The 26592-nt window shown below is 43.1% G+C and overlaps 1 protein-coding gene across 4 annotated transcripts in view; it reads right to left on the bottom strand.

The window, feature by feature from the left end:
• Window positions 1-26592, bottom strand: part of ttll7 (tubulin tyrosine ligase-like family, member 7) — an 81171-nt gene that overhangs the window by 12752 nt on the left and 41827 nt on the right. For 3 of the 4 annotated variants that reach the window (XM_084953490.1, XM_084953491.1, XM_084953488.1), the window contains exons 11-19: window positions 25821-25968; window positions 24604-24677; window positions 21475-21610; window positions 12466-12552; window positions 9882-10113; window positions 6513-6808; window positions 5317-5451; window positions 2647-2727; window positions 524-684 (exon numbers count right to left, since the gene is read on the bottom strand). In XM_084953490.1, the coding sequence (XP_084809616.1) occupies window positions 524-684; window positions 2647-2727; window positions 5317-5451; window positions 6513-6808; window positions 9882-10113; window positions 12466-12552; window positions 21475-21610; window positions 24604-24677; window positions 25821-25968 (1350 nt within the window). Of the gene's footprint in view, window positions 1-523; window positions 685-2646; window positions 2728-5316; window positions 5452-6512; window positions 6809-9881; window positions 10114-12465; window positions 12553-21470; window positions 21611-24603; window positions 24678-25820; window positions 25969-26592 lie in introns of all 4 variants that reach the window. The other variant, XM_084953489.1, reaches the window with a different exon arrangement.

Here is a 26592-nt window from a genome sequence, read left to right on the forward strand (position 1 = left end):
TTTTTACTCAGACTTTCGAGCCAGGAGCATTTCCAGAATATTTTAAATGGAGTGGCAAGAATGCAGCAGGGGAGCCACAGGAAATCAGAATATTCAGTCAGAAATATTTAATAAGTGTGAAAAACTGGTGTAGCTCTAAATCCTGTTGCAGATTTACTATGTGAAAAGTGAAGCTGCAGAAGAATGTTAACATGTTGTTGTTTGCAAAGTGAAAAAACAGTGATTTAGGTAAGAAGCTGTGTCTGTCTGTTTTGCAATAGGTGTATCACAGTTAATTGTGGCATTATCGCGAACACATTACACAGAAATGCCAACTTGACTCTGTTTAATCAAACAGCTCAATGCATCAAAGTCGGTTTGATGACAGCGACTGACTGCGAGTGGTCCCAGAACTGCTCCCATCTTTGAAGCAATTTCAGAGACCAGTTGACTGCACACAGTTGCAACAAATGTGGCCGCACAGCTGTGATTTAGGGTGACTGTGGCCGAACCCAGTCCATCATCTGGCTCCGACTGGACCTACCCGGTGTTGGAGAAGCAGTTCCACATGCCCTGGCCGTGGCTCCAGAGCAGCCTGTTGAAGACGCGATTAAAAAGCCGGTAGAGGTGAAGGCTCTCTACGTCTGGCTCCTTCCAGATCCGCTGCAGCACTGAGCGCACATTGGTACGTACAATGTCCAGCACCTGAGTGATGGAGAGAGTGAGCGGGAGTTGGGGATGAAAAAGACAGAGAGGCTCAGGCTTGAATGGGACAATGAGGGAAAAGTAATGCTACACCTGTCATTTCTTTTCTCCTTCGTTTTTTAATCTCACCTTAAAATCAGCAATGACGGAGGCCAACACGGAGAGCAAACTTGCAATCGCATATATACGCATAATGCGCATAAAGAAAGATAAAAATGATTTGAGCGGGTTTATCTCCGGATTCAGGCCTGTGGACGCGTGCAAGACTGCATGCAGAGACATGCAGCCTATTTCTCATTTGTGTGCTTTTAAGGCTCTTCTACAGGAAGGACACAAAGTGCCGGGGCAGACAGTGGAGAGCACGGGAGAGGACTAATTGCTGCACCAACGTCAGTCTTGGAGATAAGGTGTCAGAAGTTCCCGGGCGGTCTAAGGACACCTGCGCCAGCCTTCCGTCATCCCTTCTTCGTTTTCCCATCCCTCCCCACCTCGCTGACTTCTCTTCCTTCCTTTTCTTTCTCTTTTCACCCGGCTCAGAGTGCAGCGCTGTGGCTCTTTTGACTTTGATTCCTCGCTCCTCATTACTGAAGTGCCCATCTGACGGTGTGTGTGTGCATGTGTGTTTGGGATGCGAAGAGGCGAGATTTCCCAACAGCAATATGAGGCGAGTGAGACATGCATACACACTCAGCCAAACTGATAGATGAGTAAACACACACAGATATGTTTTGGTATGGTAATCAGATAGCAGAGCGGTGGGCGCTATGTTCCTGACCTCTGCCTGCTGCTCATTAGGCTGCTCCACTCCAAATAAAACATCAGCTCGCACCACCGCAGCCCACAACACGGCCAAGCGCAGTTGTGCAGAAAGCACTGGCTGAGAGATCACATCATTACTGACACGCCTACTGGATGCCATTACATGTCTTGTCCCCTCTTGTGTTTTGTTTACATCCTATTTGGTGTGTCTGCCTCTCACTGTCTGACATGGTAATGATCTTCATGCTTGTCTTATTTTTTTCTCTCGCTCTCTGAAGTTTGATTTCGAGGTTATTTTTCGTGCTTTAAAAGTTGTACAAAAGCTTTCAGAGAAACAGGTAGGAGGGGTGACATTTTTGTCACATTCGCCGGTTTTAACAACGTCCATTCTGTACAAGGTGACAGCGCAGAGCCGGCGCCGGCAAGGGCAGAGGCAGGCAATTTATGCAGGTGACAAAAGAAAAACGGGGATCTTTTTGTTTTACAGTTCCAGGATTAACATATCCGAGAATGACGCCTCTGACAACAGTGTGTGAGGTACTGATTAGTATTTTGACGAGTATTTTTAAAAAGTTCTAATAACGGTTAATAACTAGACAAAGATCAGGTTTTGGGACGTTACTCTCTGGAATTCAAAAGTCCACATTTCCATCTGTCTTTGCAGATGGAAAAAAAAGCTACAACTTTATTTTTTATAACCTCTTTTCTTCTTCTTTTTGCAACCGTCTCTTGTTGTTTGTTGGGATCGCCTTCTTGTCTGCTCCCAAAAGCAGTGATACTCAGTTGGCCCTAAATCCACCAGAAAGTGACAATTTGAAACAGATATCCCGGGAAAAACAAAACAACGGGAGCTGATACAGACCTGGAGCCAAACTGTTCTATGAATGACGAGTCAGGTGACCTCGCTCAGATTTCCTGAAATGTGGACGTCTGTACAGATTAAGAGGTTTGGTGTAAAAAAGCCCATTTGCGACTTTTTCGTATATGTATTTCTGGGAGTTCCTTTCTCAAGGTGCAAAATATGTAATCGCACAAATTGATTTAGTAACCTTTACTTTTACTGGTAGTTGCACCTATTTTTAACGCCGGGAAAAAAGCACATCTTTTTTTTTACTGACACGAACAAACTGGGCCTGGGTTTAGGAAACAGCACAACCTTTGCTTGCTCTCACATGCCATTTCACATCTGGCTCTAACACTCACCTTCCGCTGTTTGGTTGAGTCCAGCTTCACCAGCCAGTAGGAGGCGACCTTTGGTTTATGATATTTCCAGTTATCCAGAATCTGTGGAAGAAAAGTAGGAGTTAACAACTGAAAGGTAACCTTAAAAACTGCTACAGATTACCTGCAGAGAAGTGCAATTATTAATAACAGCCTCTGCATCGTTTCAACAAAAAACAAACCAAAAAAGACTACTTTGCTACTGCTGTCTCCCAGTAGCAGTCCATCATACCTCGGGGTTATTACCGTGTGTTAAAGGGCAGTTACTGTGCTGTGCAGTTCAGTCACAATAAGAAAGCATACGAGGCCAGGAATACACCTCCAGGGGGAAACAGATGCACCTTTTTGACTCCAGGGCAGGCGGGTCTTGGTCAAACTTATTCTGTAGAGATTCCCTGTACTCATTAAGATACTATACAACAACTTATCACTGCCAAGTTAAAGAGTGCTGTGCCAGTTAAACCTGCACTTTTACAGTACTTTAAAACTGAGAGAGTATCTCAGAAAAGCTCTAAATAAGAAAAATGCACATAAAATATATCATTTAAATGTAGCACAAAAGAGTTATAATGATAATAGATTTTTTACAGGTTATGACCCTGTGAGTCAAAAATCCTGGAGGCATGTGTTGTTATGCTCAAAAGCTGTCCTGGATATTGCAAAGCACAAGCTCCCACTGCCAGCATTACTGTGTAACTAAAGGCACTGTTATTGTTGTCATGTTGACACAGTCTACATCTCCCCACTGGTGCACATACCTCACACGTATCGTGCTAGATCCCCTGCAAACACTGCTCCCGTCGGGAAGCTGCAGCGCAAACTTTATGTGTACACACACACGCTCACACACACACACACTCATGCGCAGAGTTGGGTTTCCATCATTTCAGAGGACATTACGTTGACTTTCCTTTACATTTACCCCGTCTATTACCTCTTGCCTGCCCCTGTCACCCTAACATTAAACCAAGTCTGCAGTTAAACTTGGACAATTTGCATTTTTATCCCCAAAAGAGAGACGAGTCCCCACAGTGTGACAGCATAAACATTTATATCTATTGCCCCCCACCCCCCTACACGAGTAACACATGTACACACCTGTACACAGACAAACCAATGCAGCAAATAATTTGTTCACATTCTAGAAAGTTGCTTGTTTACTTGTTTAGTTTTCTCTCTCAGTAAGAACCCAACAAACGAGGTGAGAAATTGGTTACCGCAGCACATCTAACGCTTCTTATGTTTTGGGGTCTTTTTTTGTCTGATAAGCTGCGTGCTCATTTGTCACAATGTGTTTTGTACAGGCACAAATTACCCTCAATTTCATCTTTTTATTGGTTCCAACTACGGCAAAAGAGACGGTTCTGAATGAAAGATAAAGGAGCCAATTACACGGATACAAACACATCATTAGCCCAATTAGACCCAAGTTTAAATCATGGAAAGAAAAAAACGCCAAAGATTGTTTTCATGCCAAGTGAACACTCGTTTTCTCCTGACGCAAAGAGTCAACAGTACAGGTGCAGCTGTTCGTCTGCGTTTCCACAGCGCTCTCATTAGGGTTCGTTAACAGTACAGGTGTGGCGGTAATTGTCTCCCACAACCCTGACACACCTAGATGTTACCCACACAGACACACACACACACACACATTTTGCTTTAAGGTGTTTGTGTGAGGCCACTAATAAGGTGCTGGTGGCTCGCCCTAACAACAAAAAAAATGCTGTTCATTTTTCAAGAATTGTCACTTGTTTGTCCATTCTTACATGACTTACCTAAACATAATGATCATTTAACTTTTAACATTTAATAAAGTGCCTGTCTGACCTTTCACATGATCTTTTTTTTTTAACGTAGCCTTGCTTGGATCCAGACCAACACTACATTTGCTTCTGTCATTGTTACTTTATTGCATTTTAAGAATGTGGTTACTTTGCTTGATATATTTGTAAGTTTTATCCTCGAGCTTTGCATGGTTTGCATTTTATTACCTGGCTTGTGTAACTCTGTTTGAGAAACTATTATTATTGTTACTATCATTTGGAAAATGTGTGTGTTAATCTCAATCTTTAGCTACCTGCAAGCTCCCAGGACTCGCACACAGATGCTGATTGTTTTAACAGATATTTAAAGAAAACAAAAGTATCCTTTATTGACCACTATTTTAAGTTCCTAACTCCTAGATTTAGCTTTATGAGCCAATTTCTTTACATAAATTTGAGTAATAATTTGTAGCACAATCACACCTGTGAAAACACGAACACACCAGGATGTCCAGGCCTGACCAGAAGCAGAGGAGGAACTGATTTATACAAAGGGGCAGTGGGGAATAGCGCGGGGCGGTAAACTGTTCGACAGGTTGCTGCTGGGGTCGTTTGAAAGACAATGGGAACCGAGCCAGAGCAGACAGGCTATTGTGAGGGGAAGTGAGGAGGTCACTTTTAGTTAGGCTGCACAGTGACCGCACCTGGTCACAGAGGGGCTCTGGGAATACCGCGAGTCTGGACTCCCGCTCAACACTACTCCGTGTTGTCTTCCACTTTATTTTTCTCCCCTTTTTTCCGTCTCTCTATTTTCTTACACGCAAAAATAACCTTTTGATTATTTTGCGAATTATTTTCACATTTTGCACAATGGCGATCCTTGACTCACCTCGTCCAGCACACCGTCGGCCTCCTCTTCAGTTTTGCCCGGAAACCTAATCCTCATGGCGGTGAGCACTGCCAGGGTCTGACGCACCAGCTCTGCCTCCTGCTCTTTACTCCTCAGATTTATCAACGGATCGCCCTGCAGACACGTAAAGGCAAAGCATTAAAACTCGACAAAAAAAACAGCTTTTAATTAATAATATTGTGTAATCGGATGTGTTTATTAGGCCTAAAAAAAATCGGGGCCATTACCAGATCATTTCTGTTATAATTACTCATTACTTAATGGTATTATGTTCTTGAACGTGACGAGAAAATTCTATTTTTGTTTTATTATCACATTTTGAGTTCTTAGGAGTTGCACTTGAATATTGCATTTTTAGCATTTATACATAATGACTAATGTATTTATACTGCTCACATTTTATATATGTGTTATAAATATATTATTAGTTATTATTTATTTCTATTTATCACAGTAAATTTAGCTTGAGATTTATGTGCTGCCAGTTTCACCAATAAATTTTGCTCCCGCCTGAGTTTCCGTAACGTTCAAAATAAGCTCCGTGAAATACAGCTCATTATGCTACAGCAGCGTATTCACTGCTAAACCTATATTTAGTTTCCTGTGCAGTTGAAACTCGAGTGTGCAAGATGGCGAAAAACTCTGGGTGAAATTAGTGGATCTCATGTCATTTCGTATTCACGTGGAAGGACATAGCGTGTTGTGGTGCTTACTATGGCCTCTTTCAGCATGAAGGCTTTCCACTTTGTTCTGCTCTCAATGCCAAAACTCATTCGGCTCTATTTTATTTGATTCCACTGCATCCAAAGGTTACCAGGGCACTTTAAAAAAGGAAGGGGAATGGAGGAGACAGGTGGAAAGCAACAGATGGCGACATAATAGAAGGTTATTGTTGTGGGCTCCAGCAGGCCTATACAGTATTGACCGGACTGTTTAAACGATACTAAGCGGGTCTGGATACAATATGTCAGAAAGGGTGAAAAGGGTAACGATATGATGGAATACGCACCTCGATCTTTAGTGATAAAGCTGTAGAGTAATTCTCGATTGTTTATTTTAATCCTAGCTGGAGCAGTGGATCGGCAGAAGATTTTAGAACATTTCTTGTGACTGACAACTCGCGACATATTCTGAAGTTTAAACCCTACTTTGTGTGTGTGCGTTGAGTATCTTACTATATTGGAGTGGATGGTCCCCAGGCTGTTGCTGTGAGGCACCCGGTGAGCGGAGCCGCTGCGGCTCAGCGAATGCGAGCGAAGCGTGGCGGAGCTCGGCCTGACGAGGGGTGTGGCCACGGGAACCGTAGGGGAAGGCCTGGTGGACAATGCCCGCACTTCATTTGGCGACGACAGGGAGGCGATGGAACGAGGGCACGAGATGGAGCGCCGGATTGGCCCAGAAAGCGACGGTGACGCGGACGGGGCAGTGCTCGTTTTGAGCGACTTGATTGGAGGTTTCCAGTGCATGCGGCCTGTAGAGAAACAGAAGAGATGGAAAGAGTAGTGGGGGAGGAACTCACTGTCACACTGTCACACTTCAGTTTCTTCTCTTCAGCCTGTCTCAGTGCCTCCGTCACTGTCAGGCTCTCTCCTCTGGTTTCTATCTGTCTCCGGGTGGCTTTGGAGATGAAGTGTGGCATTAAAACTCCCACAGCTGCACTCTGGCACACTGGCCCAGTGATCCACTGTGTGTGTTATTAACAACCGCAGCATGTGTAGCCAAAACCAGAAACTAAACATTAGTCCTGTCTGGTTTGGGGATGGATTAAAGAGCATGCCTCTGTCTGTCTCACACACACACACATTAGATGAACACATGTACACAGATGGAAAATGAAGTAGAAAACCCACAGTGACACTTTCTATCACCCTTGAAACTCTTCCAGTTTGTCCACTAGCCAGTGTATTAGTGTGTGCTTTCTGCTGGTGCACTGTGTGTGTGTCTGACATCAAGTGTGCACACAAGTATGGGTGTGTTTGCGTGTGTCCATGTCGCCGCTAACCCTTCTGAGGATCGGCCATTGCCAAATGAGAGCATTATGTGGCTTAGCCGTAGCGGTCCTTTGGTGGCTTGGTATGGAGTAGGGCTTGGCAAGGTTGCCGTCTCTCTCTGCACACACATGCATACACACACATCCGTAGACGCTTTGTCCAAAAGTTGGGCTTTTTCATGGCTTTGTCCTTTACTTTGTAACAACTAGAATGAGCTCATGCAAGGGTCCTCTTTTTTTCTGGACTGGCAACCCATAATGCAACCAGGGATTTTTTTTCTTTCTTTCTTTCCAAGGTCGCCACATAGGCTGCAGTGAAAGCTGCTCCCTTTCTCACTTCTGAGGGCTGAAAGTGAGTTGATGTATGCGACTTATGTGAAATTGAGGGAATGCTTGAGACTTATCACTCTAACTATAAAATAGACTATTTCAGCATTAAACTCAAGGTGTTTTCAAGGTGCACAACAAAGTCCTTTTTCTCTTTCTATAAAAGTTCCTCCTTCTCTTCATCTCTGCCTCTGCTTTCACCTTCTATTCACTGGAACTGCACTGGTCAGGACACTTTTTTTCCCTCAAGTGCTTTTCAGCGCTGCAGCATTTGTGTATGTGTAGGTCCACGATTGTGAGACGTCTTTAGTGTGAGCAGCTCGGCAACAAAGATCCACGTTCGTCAAGTCACAGGCCACGGTCACTCTGCTTAGGCTTTAATTAGACGACGAGAAGGCTGATGAACACCTGTTCGCAGTACTTGCCAACTCAAACCACCAAACCTGACCTGCTTTGTTATTGAAGAGCGTGCACCACAGATGCTAATCAAATCAGCAGTTCTCGGCATTTGTGTGTGTCCGTGTAACTGGAAATGGGAATTTGCAAGTCTAAACGTGTTTTTTCACATGTTGATAAATTTGAAAGACACACCAGTGGGTGCACTACGAAGCAAGTTCAACCTAACCAGGCTTTCCTTGGGTTAGCTGGCTTCACAAAACCTAAAATCCCAGTCACCGCCTTAAAAAAGTTTCTTTGTTAAATTTGTGTGCTCACATAAAAGGGCGAGTTTAACGCGTCACTCGACTCTTCTCTTGCAAAGTTCTCACCCCAATCCGAGAAATTATGAGAGGAATGGATGTTAGAGCTCTATACAGAACATAAAAATACAACACTGTTGCTGCAAATAAGATTAGAGAGTAACGCTGCAGAAATTCACTTCTTTTGAAATCGCGATCATCACAGGAGCACCAAGAGCGGTAAATTAAATATACCAACTTGAGTTAATATATTTATTTTAGAGCTCTGTGTGCTCTCGATGCATTCCTAATGCGACAGCTGCACATTAGAGCCCTGCAACTTTAAAGTGCATCCATTTAAACATTAAAGCTTACTCGCTTTGTTTAGCTCTGACACTCTCCTGTGGCCTAATAAAGAAGACGCTAAAATCACTTTAGTGAAATCCATTTCACTGATTGTACAGATAAAAAACCTACAAATGTATCTGATCAAAGACACATTAGCAGGCTTTGTAGGTTCTTTCCTAATTAGTGCTCTATTAGTTGTTATTGGGACACTATGAAACAGCCAAGCATAAAAACATTCATGCATTATGCAAACATTTCTGTGACTGAATGAATGTACAGGACAGTATAACCAATGTAAAGCACAGTTTTCTCACTGCACAGTTTCAACTGGTGGTGCTACGGCTCAACAGGTTGCATATATAATAAAAAACCATATTCATATAGCTTAAATGAAACAGCCAGTGAGAAGGTGATTTTGAACTGAAACTCTGAACATAATCTTCTCTGGACCAGGTGATGCTTTCAGTATCAGTTACTATGGTGATCTACGAGGTAAAAAGAGAGCCACCTCTCTGAAATCTGTCTTAAAGCTCAATATAGCTCGCTAATCAATTAATCTCTCTTTGTAGTACATCCCTCAGGCTACGTATCGTATGTCCTGAAATTCTAAATGCAAAGGTCAGGACATACATGTCAGCTTTGTTATACATTATACATTAGTCCCACTGTATAATTCCAGTCTGACTATGACAGAGACTGAGATGTAAAGTAAATCCTGACAGAGCTGAAATTCAAACACAAATATTAAAAATGTGCAAATATGTAGGCGTGCGACTGTTCACATTCACAAATCTCAAAAACAAGGTTGTTTTAGCAATTAGGGTAATGCTCGTAATCAGACGGCTTCAGCTGAAAGAGGAAGAAATAAACAAACGGCAGAAAGAAAAGAGACGACTGAGAAATGGGGACGCGAGCGCAGAAGAAAGTAAACAAGGACAGATAACAGCTCCCTTTCTGTGGCGTTTGCATGTTCTCCTCATGTTTGCGTGGGTTCTCTCCAGGTCCTCGGCTTCCTCCAAACACATGCAGTTAGTGGGGTTTGGTTAAGTGATGATTCTAAACTGCCCACAGGTGTGAATGTGAGTGCAAATAGTTGTCTGTCTCTGTGTGTTAGCCCTGGTGACCTATGACCACGATAAGGACGAGCGGATGGATGGCTGCTTTCTGTATTAAACACGCTCTTAGACATCCTGCTCCTCTACCTGAGCGCTCAGCCAAGTTCTTCTCCTTGCTCTCGCCAAGGTCGTAGGAAACTTTCTTTTCCCCTCGCTTCTCTCCACTTCTTCTTCCTCCCGCCTTCCTCCTCTCCTCCTCCTCTTCCTCGTCTGAAGAGGAGCAGGAGTTATCGGCGCTGCTGCCGCTGGTGAAGTCGGCCAGGTAGTCTGGTCGCTGACGTCTTGGAGTCTGACTGCATTCTGGCATGCCGGTCAGGGGCTGGCAAGAGTACACAGATACAGGACGTATTTACACTCATACTATAGAGTAGAGTAGTATACATACATTCATAATTATACAGGGAAAAAAGAAATGACAGTTCACACATGGATACACTCTCTTGCACACATAAACATCTTTTTTTGCTTTTATCCTCCTGGGACGCTGCACTGAATTTATTTGCTTTTTAAAACCAAACCATCCAAAATGACCTCATTTTGGGAAAGCGTCCTCCTTCCAAAGGTCTGCGACTCCACCAGAAGCTCACAAGGACAAAAGTGCAACGAGACACACACGCAAACACACACACATAAATATGAAGATGTTGAGACGTTGTCAGCCTCGCCTCACCCAAAGCTCATTACCATCTGTCACTGGGAGACCTGCCGGTGACACGGCCGGCCCGCATGCCCACACGTGTGCACGTAATTGCAGCCTCATTATGCACAAATACACAATCGCACACCTTCGCTGCTTTCTAAGCTGTCCCTATAAAAAGGAACATGGCTGGCTTCACGCGCAGAACAAATGTGGCCTGATTAGACACGTAAAGGTCAAGTTTAAAGTGAAGCAGGTTTTTGTAAATACTGTAATATTTTTTTCTTTAACTAGTTTAATAAATTTGTTTGTGCAAATGAAAAAGCAAGAGCTCTGGAAACTTTTAAGAGCGCCTTTGACACCAACTTGCTGCTGTAATATCTGCTTCTCTAAGTATTTTCACCTTGCTCTCAAACGTTCAGCTGTGATGCTTCACAAACGCAAGCTTTCTTTTGTTGCTTTGGTTTGTTTTACTTTTTGAGTTTATTCAATTTAGTGTGTGGAAAAGGACACACTGAAAGCATTAATAAAGCATTTACACATCTGTTATTCAACAGTCAGCTCGGGCAATGCTGTCAGCCCATCCAAATTAATGGGCAGGAAGTGATCAGGGCTTACACAGCCACTGCTGGGTAGTTGTGTGGGTGAGTGATGGAGGATAGAGACAGAGAGAGATTAAATACATGAGAGGAGAATAAAAGGGAAGATGGGAACATCAGATTGATGGGCTGAGAAATAAAGAGGAGGACAAGGTGAATCCGAGTATGGCAGATACAGAGAGGAGGCACTGAATAGATGGAGAGAAACGGAAATGAACATGGAGAGAAAGGGGCTCTTGACATACAAGAGGACAGAGAGAAAAGGATGCGAGGACAGACGGTGAATAAACAGTGGAGGGTAAAGACAAAGGGAGAGCCCTGAAAGGATGAGATGAGAGAGAAAATGTGTAAAGAGAGGAAGCTCGTGGGAGTGACTGGGTAAAATCAAGTGATGAGCTGAGGAGAGATGCGGGCATCGAGGGTGCCACGATAAGAGCCAACTGTGATAAGCTATATGTCAAAATTAGTAGAGTTGGGAGTAAGAAAGAGCAAAGAAAGTCAATAAGAGGAAAAAGGGGACGAAAACCCGAGGACACTTGCTCGCTTTCTTTGTGCCTTCCCGCTTCTCTTCTTCTCCACCTTTTGTTCTCTCTCCGCCTGAACATTTTTCCCCAGCAAAAACAAACCTAGCTTTGTTTCCTTCCCTCAAAAATCCTGTTCCTAATCCCTCTGCCTCGCTCCTCTTTTCTGGCTTTCGCACACTTCACCAGATGGCTCGAGAGCGCTACACCCCAAGGAGCGAATCTATCCGTCACAGCGTTTTCTTTCCCTTCCTCTCGATGTCTCTCTCCGTGCGCTCGCTAACATCGAAATTGACGGGGCCCAAATTAATTTGGACAACAGCGATTGTGTCTGAACAAGTCCTCATTCCAGCTAAGGCCTCTCTAATGTGGCGCTGAACTGCCCTGTCGAGTCCCTAACACGCTCTAAGTGTTCCAGCCAATTTAGCTCTCGAATGAGGGATGGATGTAGATGTGCAGGAAGAGAAAGGGATGGAGAGGTGAAGGGAGGAGAGTGAAGCAAGGTGATGGAGGGAGTAATGTGCTGTCGTGGGAAATCGAGGGGGCGTATAGGTGCATGTGACAGAGAGAAAGAGGAAAAAGGGGGAGATAGACAGAAAGAAAGATAGCATGGAGAGAGTGAGAGAGACAGCCTGACAGCTCTCCCCTAAGGGAGTTGGGTCTTTTCTTTGGGCCTCTATCTGATTCTTTTCTTTTCTTCCTAACCCAAGACCCCCTCCTCTTTATTTTTCTGAATCACGTCCTATGTGCTTTCCGTGGGCGTTAGCTCTAGGCATTTGACTACCTGCCACCCTCTTCCCTCCCTCTTTCTGCCTCTGTCACTCTTCTTTGCACATTTTTTTAAGGGCCTCTGATGCACGTGGCCCCTATTCTCCCTATTCTCTCCTAGCTTACGTGTCTTCTCTCTCACCCACCTTAGGGCCTCTTTGCCTGGAGGATTTGCCCATCAGCTTCTCGTCGTCCAACTCGCACTGTTCCAGCAGATCCAGGATGTCCTCTTCCTACACACATAAAGAAAACACGAGATGAGAATATGGCAAAGGTGCTGATTTCGGTAAACAGAGCTTAACGGGGTAGTTAAAACCTCGAGGAGGCACTGATAAAGTTTAATAAGAATGCTTTGATATTTCACTTTATTGCTTTGAAGTCAAAAGTGTTTTTAAGCAAACTTAAATCATCAAAAAAGAAGAAGAGATGAAAAAGTTTAACTTCAGAGCCATGCGAGCCTTATCTGGGAGCGTGCGGGGTTAGAAGCGAGGCCCCGGCTGAGCACGCGCTGCTCGTTGGCAGCGCTCGTGAAGGCAGCGTCATGGCGGTCGCCAGTACACTGAAGCCTTGGCCATTTGGCTATTGCTGAAATGCAGGCAAAGGTGATTAATGTTGCTTCATGGCTGCGACATAACAAGCTCCCACTTGCTGCTCAAATGCAGATGAAAAGTGATTGTTTTCTCTCAGATAAGCCATCAAGCTGCTTTCGGGGTTTGCGAAAAGGTCAGTGTGCCCCTGGCTCACAGTGTTGGTGAGTGTGTGAACATTTACAGTGGCATACTTCACTGTCTGGAAGACTTTGTACTTTATGGTAAAGGTATGCATCACTGGGTTCATACAGTTTGTAAGTTTTCGCTTTTTTCTGATTGCCATGCGGCTTTTCGGTTCGGTTGTTTTGGCGAATTGTCACTGTGCAGTTATAGAAGCTGCTCAGACAGTTGAGACAGAGATTTACAATTCTTCATCAAAGCCTCGTAATCTAAGAAGCCCAGTAAAAGAAAAAGGAGAGCTAACAGGTAACTGCTGAGTTATTTAGGGCTTGTGTCCATAGATTTTCTCTGACAGAAAACAGGCAGGACGCTGAGGAGCTCCATCACAGAGCTCCATCAAACAAAGCACTCCGTCTCCATGTGTGGGTTTTGTTTCCATGACAACAATATCCTGACAATATATCGCCGCTCCATGCATTGTCATGTGACAGAAAAGCATCACTCCTTTGCGTTTTATTATTGAAGCATAAAATGGACACAGCAGGGACAAACTTCTCCTTCGTTGTCTTGGTTATCGGGGTGACTAGTGCCGCCTGTATGACACGCTTCCTGAAAGGCAGCAGAAGTGAGAACGCCAGTGCCTGTCTGAAAAGTTCTGAAGTTTTCAACTAGAAGGTCCCGAAGCGTCAGAGTGCTCTGAAAATGACGCCGCGTGCAGAGCTTTCTCCCCAGCCTGCTGCATTTGCTCTTTCATCATTAGAGTGACTGAAAAAAGACAGACTGAGAAGAATATGCTGTATGAACTCAGTCTGAGTCAACTCTATCATTTTAAGCTGTATTTAAGTTTTTCATGATAACAACATTCAGTGTTGAGGGACGTCTATTGCAGTGAATGTCCTTAATGTTGTGTCCAGCCATAAATGTGTCGCCCTGCTGAAGTTGAAACACTATGTTTACACTGTTTATATTATTACTTTGCATTGCTCTGATAAATTCATTTACAACTTGCATCCATTTCTATGCAGTAAAGAGCATGCCAACTCAATGCTCGCCTCCTTTCACGAGATGAGCTCTTCCCCACCCACAGTAGTTTTAAAATCACTGAAGGACCATTACCTTGTTAAATTTCACCAAAGCAGATTACATGGATGCTTTCAAATGCTTTACAGTACGTGGGAAAACCAAATCTGACGCATATACAGAATTTAAGAGAAGCTGAGAGCTATTTAGCTTTTCTTAAGTACTTTTGTTAAGTGTGTAACTGAGCGTACGTGAAATTTAGGCTGTGACCTGCTACACTGTCACTACTCAGCTTTTTGTTCCTACTTTACTCCCAAAATAAACATTTTCAGCCGTGTGCCTGTGTGCATGTTACATAAGCTGCATGTTATAGTACTGCACTACTAATGGTCTCTGTCCATGTAGGATGCATGTATGATAATAAACTGTATTTTACAAACACAGTACTTTTTATGTCACTGGACAACAAATTTTGTAACGCAGAGGTCTTTAGGACAAACCTTTTTCCCCTTTTTAACACTGCAATTTGCTTTTAAATATTAAATACAGCGAGACTTACATGTTCTTACCATTCTTGTATTAATTTCATATATTTGCACCCCTTACCGCTTTCATGGGCTCTGCAATTGCTCTAAAGTGCTTGGTGACATCTTGTGCAGTTTGTATACTTGTGCTGTTCTGTTTCATTGGCAGAGCTCCTCAGGCAAACTGAGCGTGCATCTGCTTTACATCCTTTTTTTTCAGTCAGTATCCAAGTGAAACAGTTGCAGGATTAGGAAGACGTCACCTGAGCACACAGGGAAACACTGGTAGCTAAGATAGACGAGAGGACTAACAACCTGACTCATACCTGTTCCACCTAACTGTAATCAGAAAAAGAATAAAGGTGAGGCGAACCCAGTGGAAACCAGTGTAACCTGCGGCTGGGCTGTCTGTAGCACAGTGGTCCAAGTCAGGAGGGTGCTCTACAGTCAGTCAGCATGTTTACAATGCAGGTTTTACTTTCCTTTGATCGTGTGACAATCCATGACATTTTTCAATTCGTGGCCCCAAGAAGCCCTCAAAGGCAGCAAACGAGAGTCTTGCAGGTACAGCGTCTGTCAAACATGATAAATGGCATGCTGGCAAATAACCTCTGGCTTATTTTAAATAAAAAAAATGCCTAAGGTAGCAGGCAGTGCTTGCCAGATGATGAATTCATAAACATGCAAAACACGAGATATTATTTATCTTACCAATAATAATGGTTTAGTTTAAAGTAAAGCTTAAGATGAGTAGATTTAAATGAGATTTAAATTTGGTCTATAATTTGCTGGCCAACGGCACAATCTTTTTGTAGTTTTACCACTCTACATCATCACAGTGGATTTTAAATCAAATAATCATCGTGTCACTGGAGTGCAGGCTTTCTGGATTCATTTCAGTGAGTTTGACGCACATGTTAATACACAGTCTCGTTATTAACTAAATTTACTGGCAAAACTAACAGAAATTAATTACAAGGATTGTTTTTAATACTTGTACTAATGCTAATCCTCTGCAGTCATCATTCTGGTCCACGTTGGTTTTATCTCACAGGCCGTATACAGCCTCTTTTCTTGAGTGTAACTAGTGGTTTGCACTTATAAACCTCTGTTGTCACTGATGAATGCGTCTCTTGATCATAGACTCTGGCAGTGAAACATGTAGGTCCTTAAGAACATTCTTGACTTTGTTATATGTTGTTTTTTTCCTAATCATTGAAATAATTCTGTCATCATGCACTTTAGCTGTTTTCTGTGATCTGTGGGTGTTGCTGAGCTGATCAATGCATTCATTCCTTTTAAGAACGCGTCAGGGAGCAGGCCTTACCTGGCTATGAAACTGATTGTCAGTCCATTTTCCAATTAAATTTGAGTCTTTGAAACTACAGTATTGCATATAAAAATGTCTGTAATAATTGTAGATTAATGGACGTTTGTAAAATCTGCTGAATTAAAGCTAAAAGTCTTCACTTCAATGAAATGTTGATTGCTTAAATTCCACTCTTGGTGGTGTACGCCACGCTGTGGAGGCAAAAATACAAAAATTGTGCCTTTGTCCAAACAATTATGGACATAGCTCTGTACTCAAAATTGTAAACTTTCAGTTAAAGAAGTTTTAGCGTGGTTAATCTGGGCCAGAGGTGCTTAACTCATAGGTACACTAAGAGTGAATATGGTTAAAAAAGGCACAGAAATGTGTACTGTCAGCTATGAAAACAAGTAGAGCAGGTGTGTCAAGATGCTGTGACAAAGAAAGAAATCTCTCAGCTCGACTCTTTGGACTGAAATTGTAAGAAATAAATGAGTAAAATGACAGAATAGGTTCTGGCCTGACAGTCAATGCCCAGACTGTCCAGGGTTTTTAGTTTTAACTGTAGAAATTTCTACAGCAGAAAAGGAAAAACAATCTTTTTCAAAGAAAAACAGAAACTTTTCTGTTTTTCACAAAGTTACAAAGGTTTTATTAAAGGCATAGCTAAGCGTATTGCAATTTGCCCTAATTTGTAAAAGTTAAACTTTCTTCTGTACTGAACAGCAGAAATAGGCAGAAATTAGGATCTCAGAAACACACAGAGATCGAGCTGTGCAGGAAGTGCAGCCAAAGCAAGAGGGAATTCATGACGATGTGCGAAGCGTAGTTTTGGGCTACTTTAGCTGCTAGTTCAGTGAATTTTGGTCAGAAAGTGACAAAAACCTGCAGTTTCAGAATCTGTGAGATGACGCTTTCAGCATCTGGCGGCATGTCTGTGTTCATGCTGTCAGGTGAACAGACGGATCTGCGTTTTGTGTTTTTCCAGGTCAGGGACAAGTTCCTGCCCCAAGTGGAGGAGTTTAAGTATCTCGGGGTCTTGTTCACAAGTGACGGCAGAAGGAAGCGGGAGACAGACAGATTGGTGCTGCGGCTGCAGTGATGCAGACGCTGTACTGGTCCGTCGAGGTGAAGAGAGAGCTGAGTCTCAATTTACCGGTCGATCTACGTCCCTACCCTCAGCTATGGTCACGAGCTGTGGGCAGTGACCGAAAGAACGAGATCACAGATGCAAGCGATGGAAATGAGCTTCCTCCGAAGCGTGGCTGGCCTCTCCCTTAGAGATAGGGTGAGAAGTTCAGCCATCCGGGAGGAGCTCAGAGTAGAGCCGCTGCTCCTCCACATCGAAAGGAGCCAGCTGAGGTGGTTCGGGCATCTGACAAGGATGCCTCCTGGACGCCTCCTTGGCGAGGTGCTCCAGGCACGTCCCACCGGGAGGAGGCCCCGGGGCAGACCCAGGACGCGCTGGAGAGATTATATCTCTCGGCTGGCCTGGGAATGCCTTGGTGTTCCCCCGGACAAGCTGGAGGAGGTGGCTGGGGAGAGGGAGGTCTGGGCTTCTCTGCAGGGGCTGCTGCCCCGGATAAGCAGAAGAAGATGGATGGATGGTATTTACATGCTCTTTTTGCTGTTTTAGCTTTTTGGTGGTTGTTGAAATGGTTTTCTCGGTGTCATATTTGACAGCTTGATGTCGCTCGAGCAGCTTTCTAAGCAGCTGGTCCGAAACTGTTTTTATCATTTACGGAATATTTCTAAACTCAGACTAATGGTATCAAAGCTTGAACTTGAGATGATTATTCATGCTTTTATTTCTTCTCGTTTAGACTATTGTAACGGCCTTTTTACTTGTTTTAACAAATCAGCCTTAAATCGTCTTCAGACTGTGCAGAATGCTGCAGCACGTCTCTTAACAGGCACCAAGAGAAGATCGCATATCACTCCAGTCTTGGCCTCCCTTCACTGGTTGCCTGTAAATTTTAGGTTTCATTTTAAAATTTAAATAACAGATCTGGCAGTAATTCCAGATGTTCTCCCTCTCGCCTCCAGTACTGGGGGCAGTGGGTTCAACAAGTTAATTGTTTATTGCTTAATTACTTTGTGTAGTATAAATGGCCATATGGGAGGTTTTTATCAGTAGGAAAAGCTGCGAAACTTGTGAAAAAACAGTTAAAAGTGCAAAATGTGCTTGTTGTGGTGAGCAGCAGATTCAACAAGTTAAGAATCATAAATGGCTTTAAACGCACATTCAGATTCATTTAAACAATCAGAAACCCAGAATCACTGAAATGCAGCCAGATGCTGCTCATTTTACATCTTCACTTGTTTCTTCCATTTTTCCCGACCGGCTCCCGTCTCTTTGTACCACAACACTTGCTGTCTTGGAAACGCCCCCTTCCTTCTTTCACATGATTATCCCAATCTGCCTTTGCATTTGATTGGCCGCATGGTGTGCCCATCTAAGCAGAGCTAAGGAATGATGTCTCAAAGAAAAAAAGCAACATCACAAGTAATGAAATTCCCTAATAAATTAAGTTTTTAATGCTAATCTAACTTAAACCAGTCTGGAGGTATTTTCATTTTTACACACTTTCTATTCGGTTCTCTTTGATTTAATTTAGACTGTCAAACAGTCTCAGCCGCTGACAATGACAGAACAGCTCTGGCTTCTCTCAGTCGCTCTTTCTCATTTTGTTATGCTTGGTTTAACACTTGTTGGGAAGCTTTTGTTTACAGTAACATAACAAGTTGTCATCTCTTCGAATGACATTATCTTCCTTTCACTTGTCTCTCAGCTGCTCTGCTAGGTGTGTTTTGCAAAGGGCACACAATAAAACAAAGAACAGAAATGGAAGGAAGGGAAACTAGTAGAGCCATGCACGACAGCAGCACACAGCAGACGCATGCACACTGAGCTAAAAAGAAACCCGGTGCAGCTCACTAATTTAGCATTTGAATCGTAATGATACGACCAATAACTATGAAATATACAGCCACCATCTACTTTGTTAAGCACGCCTGTAAAAATGCTTGATAAGGTTAATATCCAGCAATTAAGTGCATTTAAGCAGAAAAAGGCAAAGTCAGAAAGAATGGCCGGTTTGCTTCCATCTGATAGGAAGGCAACAGTAACTCAGATAACTACGGGTTACAACCAAGTTCAGAAATGCAAAAGAGCATCTCTGAACATCACATCACATCAAAACCTGAAGCAGGTGGGCTACAGCAGCAGAAGACCGCACCGGGTGCCATCCTGTCAGCTAAGGACAGCACGGGATCACAAACATCATCGGAGGAAATTGTACAAATGATACCTGTTCTGATGCGTGACGATTTCTGTAGCACAGTGTTGTTTAAACACCCTAGCCATTGTTTCTGACCACGTCCATCTCTTCATGACCACAGTGGATCCATCGTCTGATGGCCAACAGGATAACGTGCCGTGGCACAAAACTCTAAAACATCTTATTCTGGTTTCACTGAGTTCACTGCATCCAAATGTCCTGCACAATTACCAGATCTCAGTCCAACAGAGCACCTTTGGGATTTGGTGAAACATACGACGTACATCACGGATGCTGATCTGAAAAAAACTGTGACGCAACCATGTCAAGGTAGACCAAAATCTTTGGGGATTTTTTTAGCACCTTGATGAATTAAAGCAGTTCTGAAGGCCAAAGGGGTCCAACCTGGTGCTAACAAGGTGTACCTATTAAAGTGGCTGGTTAGTGTATAACAATTTATAAGGGACAAGCAGCAAACTTCGTGTTGCCGAGTCACGCCTTACAGTGAGTCTGCTCCATCTGTGAGCTGACTATTGGAAATTGGCGTGCTTTATGTTTTCTGTGTGTGGAAAATGTTTAATGAAAGTGTGGGGAAAGCCAGTTGGCAGTTGTCAAGAAATGTGTACATGCTAATGCAGTTTTCTGAATAGGTCCAAAGTTGACACTGTGCATAGAAGAATAACATTTCAGACCGTCTGTGGGTAACTTTCATTCTCTCCATTCTGCGTTAATTCTTCTTTACTAGTGCCATGTACCTATTAAAGTGGCAGAGTAGTGCATAAACATAGAGCTTGGCTCCACAAGCCCCCTCCCCCACTGCTTTTAGAAAGGTACCTGAAAACACCCGTAGACTGGCTCAAAACTAGAGGAAATGTTTAAACGTAAGGCAAGAAAATATTTGCATAAGATGTGTTTTTTGTGCTCTGATGAATATCATACTGCAGTTCAGAAACATCTTTTTCCCCCATAAATGGTTCAGATTAGTATCTCACACTCTGTCTCTCAATAAGGACAGTCGAGTTGTCACTCATGATCGTGTTATTAGATAGGAAACACAAAAGCAACACTCGCTGCCTTTATATTTTGTTTCGGCTCTGACCAGTCTTTGATTGACATCTCTAAAAATGCTCTGCAGAGATTTCCATTCTTTAAAGGACACACAATAAGTTTTTGAAAAAAACAAAAAACACTGCGACAGGGTGCAAACTGCTGAGGCAGTTTCCACAAAAGCTCCGATGGCTCCATGTGACAGTACTTTGATATGTACTTGTAATGTCAATACTACTGTCAAAAATATCCACATTCTACACAGAATTCACTTCTGCTATTCAGTTGCCAAACGCAGTTAAGGCTTTTTTGTTCTATCTGCATCATTCCTCCTCATCATTGCTTCTTCGCTCCGTGTTTTTAAATATCCCACAGTTCCCTCCCCTGTGTCTTTTCATTCCATTGATTTGTTCCTCTTGAATACATAACCAGACATGAAAACCAAAAATTGCCCCCTTCTCTCCATTTTTTTGTACTCTAGTCAAGTCAAAACAATAGTAACAAAACAACTCTCTATCAGTGTCTCACCATCTTTTTTACTTTATGACTATATTATCCTCCGCTCATCGTTCCTTCATCTTCCATTCTCATCTTTCTGAAGTTACACGGCTGTAGATCAGCTGTTGTCCTCTCTTCATACCTTTACCTTCAAAGCTTAACTGAAGATGCATTCCTCCTGATACTGCAGAGTGCTGGTTTTCATAAGCATACAATGACTTTTACAATTTCATAAGTGCATGACCGCACAAGCTTCTGAGTGTATATACCTACATATATATGTGTGTAAGTGCGATAAAATATGTAATTAAACTGCATAAAAATGCATTGAAATGTGTGGCCAGCAACTTGGTTAACCTTTGCATAAAGGAAGAAACGTAGGAAAACACAGAAGAAGAAAGAGGAAGTAAATAAAGTAATAAAAGCGACATTGTTGTTTGCTTTTAAAAGCTCATGTGCACAACATAATGAATATTTGTGAAAAGGGTGAATGACAGTGGAAAGGTAGAGAGGAGAAGAAGGACGTATTTTCAGGTGTTCTAACAAATACCAAGGGCTGCGGCACACTTTCGCACTATTTGTGCATCCTTTTTTGTCTCTATGGGCAGAATCTTAATAGAAATGTGTGTGTGCTTCTTTTCTTTTACGTTTGCTTGTCCACAAGTGTCTGAATATGTTTGGGTGTGGGTTTCTGCAGTTTTCTTTGCTTGTGTGCGTGTGTTTGTGCGTGTGTGAGTCCGTGACAGTCTGCCACTGACGTACGTGCCTTCATTCGTTTCAGAGGATTATTCATTTCCTTTTGAAGTGAGGCAGCTCGCCCGGCGAGGAAGGTCTGAAAGGCGGCCGAAAGCAGGCTTTCATACTTTTCCAACAGCAGCTTGTCGTCTGGGGGGTAAATACGTCTGTGGACCGCAGAGAAGGAGGGAGAAAGGAGAAGAGAGTGAAGACGAGGTGAGGAACAATGGACAAGGGAAAGGGGAAAATGGAGGGAAATGATGGGTCACAAATGGGGTCATAAAAGTAGAAGGTGAGAGAGACGGAGTGGAAGAATGAGAAAAAGGGTGGTTCAGGTTAAGGAAAAGAGGGATATGGGGTGGAAAGAGAAGCCGTGAAATATTTAGGAAGTCAGTGGGGGTAAAAAAAAAAGTGGAAAGGGGGTAAAGAGATATAGAGAGACAAAGAAAATAAAAAAAGAACAGGGATAGAAAGAAAGATAAAGATGAGGCACAATAATTGGTGGGAGAGACAGAAAGGCCAAGTTGCAGCAAGTGCAGAGAAAGACAAACAAAAGGTGAGAGTGAAGGATGAGGAAGGAGGCAGCAAAGAGCAAATACAGACGGAAGAATATTAATGAGACCTTAAGTGAAGAAACTGCATGAACATCAGTCAATCTTTTCACACGGTGCATTAATACAACAGCTTTCTACACCGACGTGTGCACGAGCGTCACTGTGTTTGCAGTCTTTGCTAATGCGCCCATTCACACATTCACATTTGTGCCCTTAAGACTAAAATAACAGTGCTCGGTGTTTATCCAAGGCCTGAGGGGATTAGAGCAATGCCTGGTTACCCTCATAATACATCCACAAACTCCCAATGTCATCGCTTTAGCCATTAAGTCAAAACAAGGTTATTGTTTTAATCAAGATAAGAACTGGCCTTAGTTATTGCAAAAGCATGAATGTAGTCTGCGTCTGCACAGACGATATTAAGTGCTAAACTCCCCTCAAGTTAGTTAGAAAAACACTCACAAGCACAGACCTGTGATTAAAAGACAAAACTATAGAGATGAATGAAGTCACAGCAAGGACACAGCAGTGGAAAATGTTCTACCATGGCACAATGACAGGCCGGATCTTTTTAAATATTGATTAATAGGCTTTGAGCTAGTCGCAGATACACGTGTATGTGTAGCAGATTTCCATGTAATGCCACATAAAGCTGAACTATTTAATTGGACCAAAGCCGTTACCCAGTATTATGCAAACAGGTACACTGATTGTGAGACCTGAGATAAAGCTGCCATTTGAATCCCATCCCTTGAATTCACTATATGTGAGATTTCCCAGTTTCTAGGGTGCATGTAATGGTTCTTTTCATTCCCAAGACACATTTTTATAACAGTCACATAAACGAAAATGGATTCATAACGTATGAAAAGAGCCAGAACGTTTCAATCCTAAAGAGCGTCATGAATCACTCGACTGAGAAGCTTAAGGTGAGGCACTTTAATAGTGGGTGTTCACTGCTCAGTCTTTTTGGCAGCGTCCATCTCTGAGCAAATGGACGTTTTACGTGGGGGTGACCTCTCACTATTGTTTAACTAAAACGTTTGCTGGGCCTTACTTTCAGTCCTCAACTGGAGTTAAAGAAAAACTAACATGGACCATTTACATGGATCTGAAACTACTGAATAAAAACATTTGATTTGGTCAACAGGTCTTTAAAGTTTGCTGTCCCCAGACATTTAAAGGGACCCGTTCACTCTGGGATGTGGTTCACACTCCCAGAGTGCGCAAAAGATACAAACAGCAGGCAGACAGGGCTTTATCCACTCACATTAAGTCGACTGTGCAAAAAAAACCTGTCTAAAAACGATTAGGGGGTCTGCTCAGCATTTCAATCGGGTGGATTTGGTGGGATCGCTGTTGCATTGCCCAGTTTAGGCCGAGGGACGGGCCAGCTATCACCACTTTGGTTTTGTCTGTGTAAAGGAAGTTGGTCTACAAGTCTTTTGTCTCAGAAACTTTCTTTTTCACATTAATTTACATATGCTGACCTTTTATTTCTATTCTTTATTTTAATATGAGCATTCTCAACTGTAAGCGTATCTCTTTGTGCTATGCACACATGCATACATATATATATTACATGTATATATAAAACACAAGCTGTACCCTTTAAAGAATCCTAAATGAAGAGCAAATACCTGCTGGGTTTCCCTCGGATCACGGTCATGGCTTGTCTCTACCTGATACAGTTTCATCTAATAGCACAATGTAAGTCAGTTCATTACCCAAACTCATCTAATGAGAAGCACTGTGTTAATCAGGCTTCAGCGTTGTGCAGGGACACTGTTTGAATGCTAAGAGGTCTTTACCAGGGTGCTCCAGACAGACGCCAGCCTGCCTGATTGACTGTCTGACTGCCTGTCGAAAAATAGGAGGGAGGTGACAGCACTTCATGCAGGCCTGGATCAGCATTCAAAATTCACCAGCCATTCACTCAAGTGATGAGTCAAGAAGTCACTTAGAGTTGGGAAGACAGCAAGAGGGGTGTGTGTTGTGTGTGTGAGCCAGTTGTGACTGTTTGTCTTTGTTTTTGTGTGTAAGTGGGTGAATGAGGAACATACTGGGAGGGGGGGGTGTATGAGTTGGATTAAGGCAGGAAGAGACACAGAGGGAGGAAAGAGCATTAACAATTTATAAGGGACAAGCAGCAAATCTCAACTTTGTGTTGCTGAGTCATGCTGTAAGGTGAATCTGCTCCATCTGTGAGCTGACTATTAAAAATTGACATGCTTAATGTCTTCCAGTGTCCCTGCTGGATTTCGGGGGGAGATAAAAGTGTGGGGAAAAGCCGGTTGCCATTTGTCAAGAAAGGTGTACACTAAAGTAACTTTGTTGTGCACACTGTGCATAGAAGAATAACAATTTGATCCTTGTTCCTACACATCACTGGACAGCTTTCATTCTCGTCATTCGTTCAGTCAGTTCTTCTCTCCAAACAATAGATTCGCTTTTGGTTGTTCTTTCTGCAACAGCTTTATTTGTTTTCCTGAGAGCCTGGCACTCTCGAGATGACCCCCATAAATGTAAGAGCACTGGCACAAGTACAGTGGGTGGTGTTCCTGGAGGGAGAGGCTCTTCGCCCCAGTTGTCTGCCTCTTTCCTACCTGTAGTTCCCCAGATGTTGCTTTTCATGCTCCTCCCTTGAAATCTGCTTGCGAACCTGTGCCAGCCGCTCTTTCTAAACATAAGAGAAGAGCAAAGAGACAAATGACAACTTCTTCCAGATGAAAGTCAGTGCCAACAAAACAATATATTCTATTAGAGGCAAAGACAGAATGAATTCCTGCAAGAAAGAAAAGAGTACAAAGAGTCTCACTCATCAATGACTCATAATTTAGTCCATTTACTCTTTTATTAGTATGTTACAAAGGTGTAATTGTGGAGCTCAGTTGGCCAATTTGGCATAAAGACGAAAGGAGGGGACCACTTTCCTACTAGCACTGCAATCTCATTTAGCTCTAAGCAGTGTGTGCCTTTCATAGATCCAAACCTGGTCTCACACTTCAGCCATAACAGCACTCGAAAACGAAGCGATGCCCTTTTTCTAAAAGGTGCCTTTCCGCCATCTTTCCTCATTCCCACTGATTAGTGCCATGGCTAATCAAAAGGCTAATCAAAGAGGGTGGGAGGCGTTAAAGTACTAGTAGCTGCCACTTTTCCCCATATACATGAGCAAAGCTCCCCCGACTTCATTTCAAAGAGAAAATAATTAAATGGTATGCTTGTGTCAGAAACTTTTGAGTCTTCTGACACAAAGTAAGAAGTAACTGAAACTGAGTTTCTGCTTTTCGACTTGTGTTTCAAGTGCATAATACAGCAGGGTGCTGAGACATATAATTTATATGTCAAATATATTGATGTTCCAGCTGATCGGTGTGTTAAGTAAATGTCTCTAATGACACGTCACAGATCTCTGATGTGAGCCTGTCTGAAGCCAAACCACCTTTTGTGCACATTTTCGTGTGGCCAGCAAAGCTTAAAAGTATCTCATGACTTACGACCGCCGCTCGAGACTGTGCAGTCATTGTTCTAATCCCCAGGCCGGTTTTGAATGTCCGGGTGGGGAAATGAATGAGTACCGCTCTCAACTCCCTCGACCACAGTTAAGGAGCACCGCCTTGTACAGGTGCTTAGCATCGCAGATGCTGCCCTGCAGTTTGATACCAGCCAGCGCTTTAGACAACTGTGGTTTTACCTGCGGTGGGACAGTGTGTGTGAAGGAGTGGATATAAAGCCCAGTATTTGTGAATTTAAAAAAAAGTTTTAAATGAATGGATTTCTGTTCCCCTCCTGCTTTCTCTTTCTTTCTGCTCGTCCTCACCAGCTCTTCTCTTCGTCGCTCCAGCGTGTGACGTTGTTTCTCCCAGTCCGAGGAAGCGGCCGAGAGTTTCTTCATGGATCCGTGTCCGTACAGCCGTCTCTGAGCCTCTGCCTTCTGCTGGGCTAGGTTGCGTTTCTTATCACTCGCCCTGGATCAACAAAAAGCAAGACAACTAACATCGCACAAACACGGAAAGGGTTCAGATTTAAGAGCGACATTCTGATCGCGCCTTTTATTAATGTTTGCTGTCAACAAAGCTCTCTTTGTTTAGTTTTGCTTTGCATGTAATGGTTATTTGTAACACTAGACAGTACTGGGAAAAACACACACGCATAATCAACGGAAAAGGGTTTTTATAAGTGTCATAATAAAGCCTGACAGCTTGTGGGCCTCCTCCCTAGCTGACCTGCATATCTGCCTTATCACATCATTGAGCTGGTTTAAAAAAAAGACAGACAAAAAGCCCCCACAAAACACTCAACAATACAAAAACAGAGATGAAGCTGAGACACAAACAACTCTGGGATGAACAGGACCAGACAGCTAATTCTGAACAAGTGGGCCACTGCGGTCTAGAGAAAGGGCAATTCATTTTAGTCAATCGCTGGTCCTTTAAATTGGATATTGAGTGCTTTTGGGGGACTGAGGTTTATCAATGTCCATGCCCGACCGGGTCTGAATTGATCCCATTTGATACAGTTGATGTGGTGAGCAGAATCAAGAGCCAAGCCTACCTCTACACAGCACCAACTCCTCCCTTTGGGGGAAGCAA

The sequence above is a fragment of the Perissodus microlepis genome, chromosome 15, assembly GCF_051167445.1.
Source record: "Perissodus microlepis isolate ML-2025 ecotype Zambia chromosome 15, ASM5116744v1, whole genome shotgun sequence".
NCBI classification, from domain to species: domain Eukaryota; kingdom Metazoa; phylum Chordata; class Actinopteri; order Cichliformes; family Cichlidae; genus Perissodus; species Perissodus microlepis.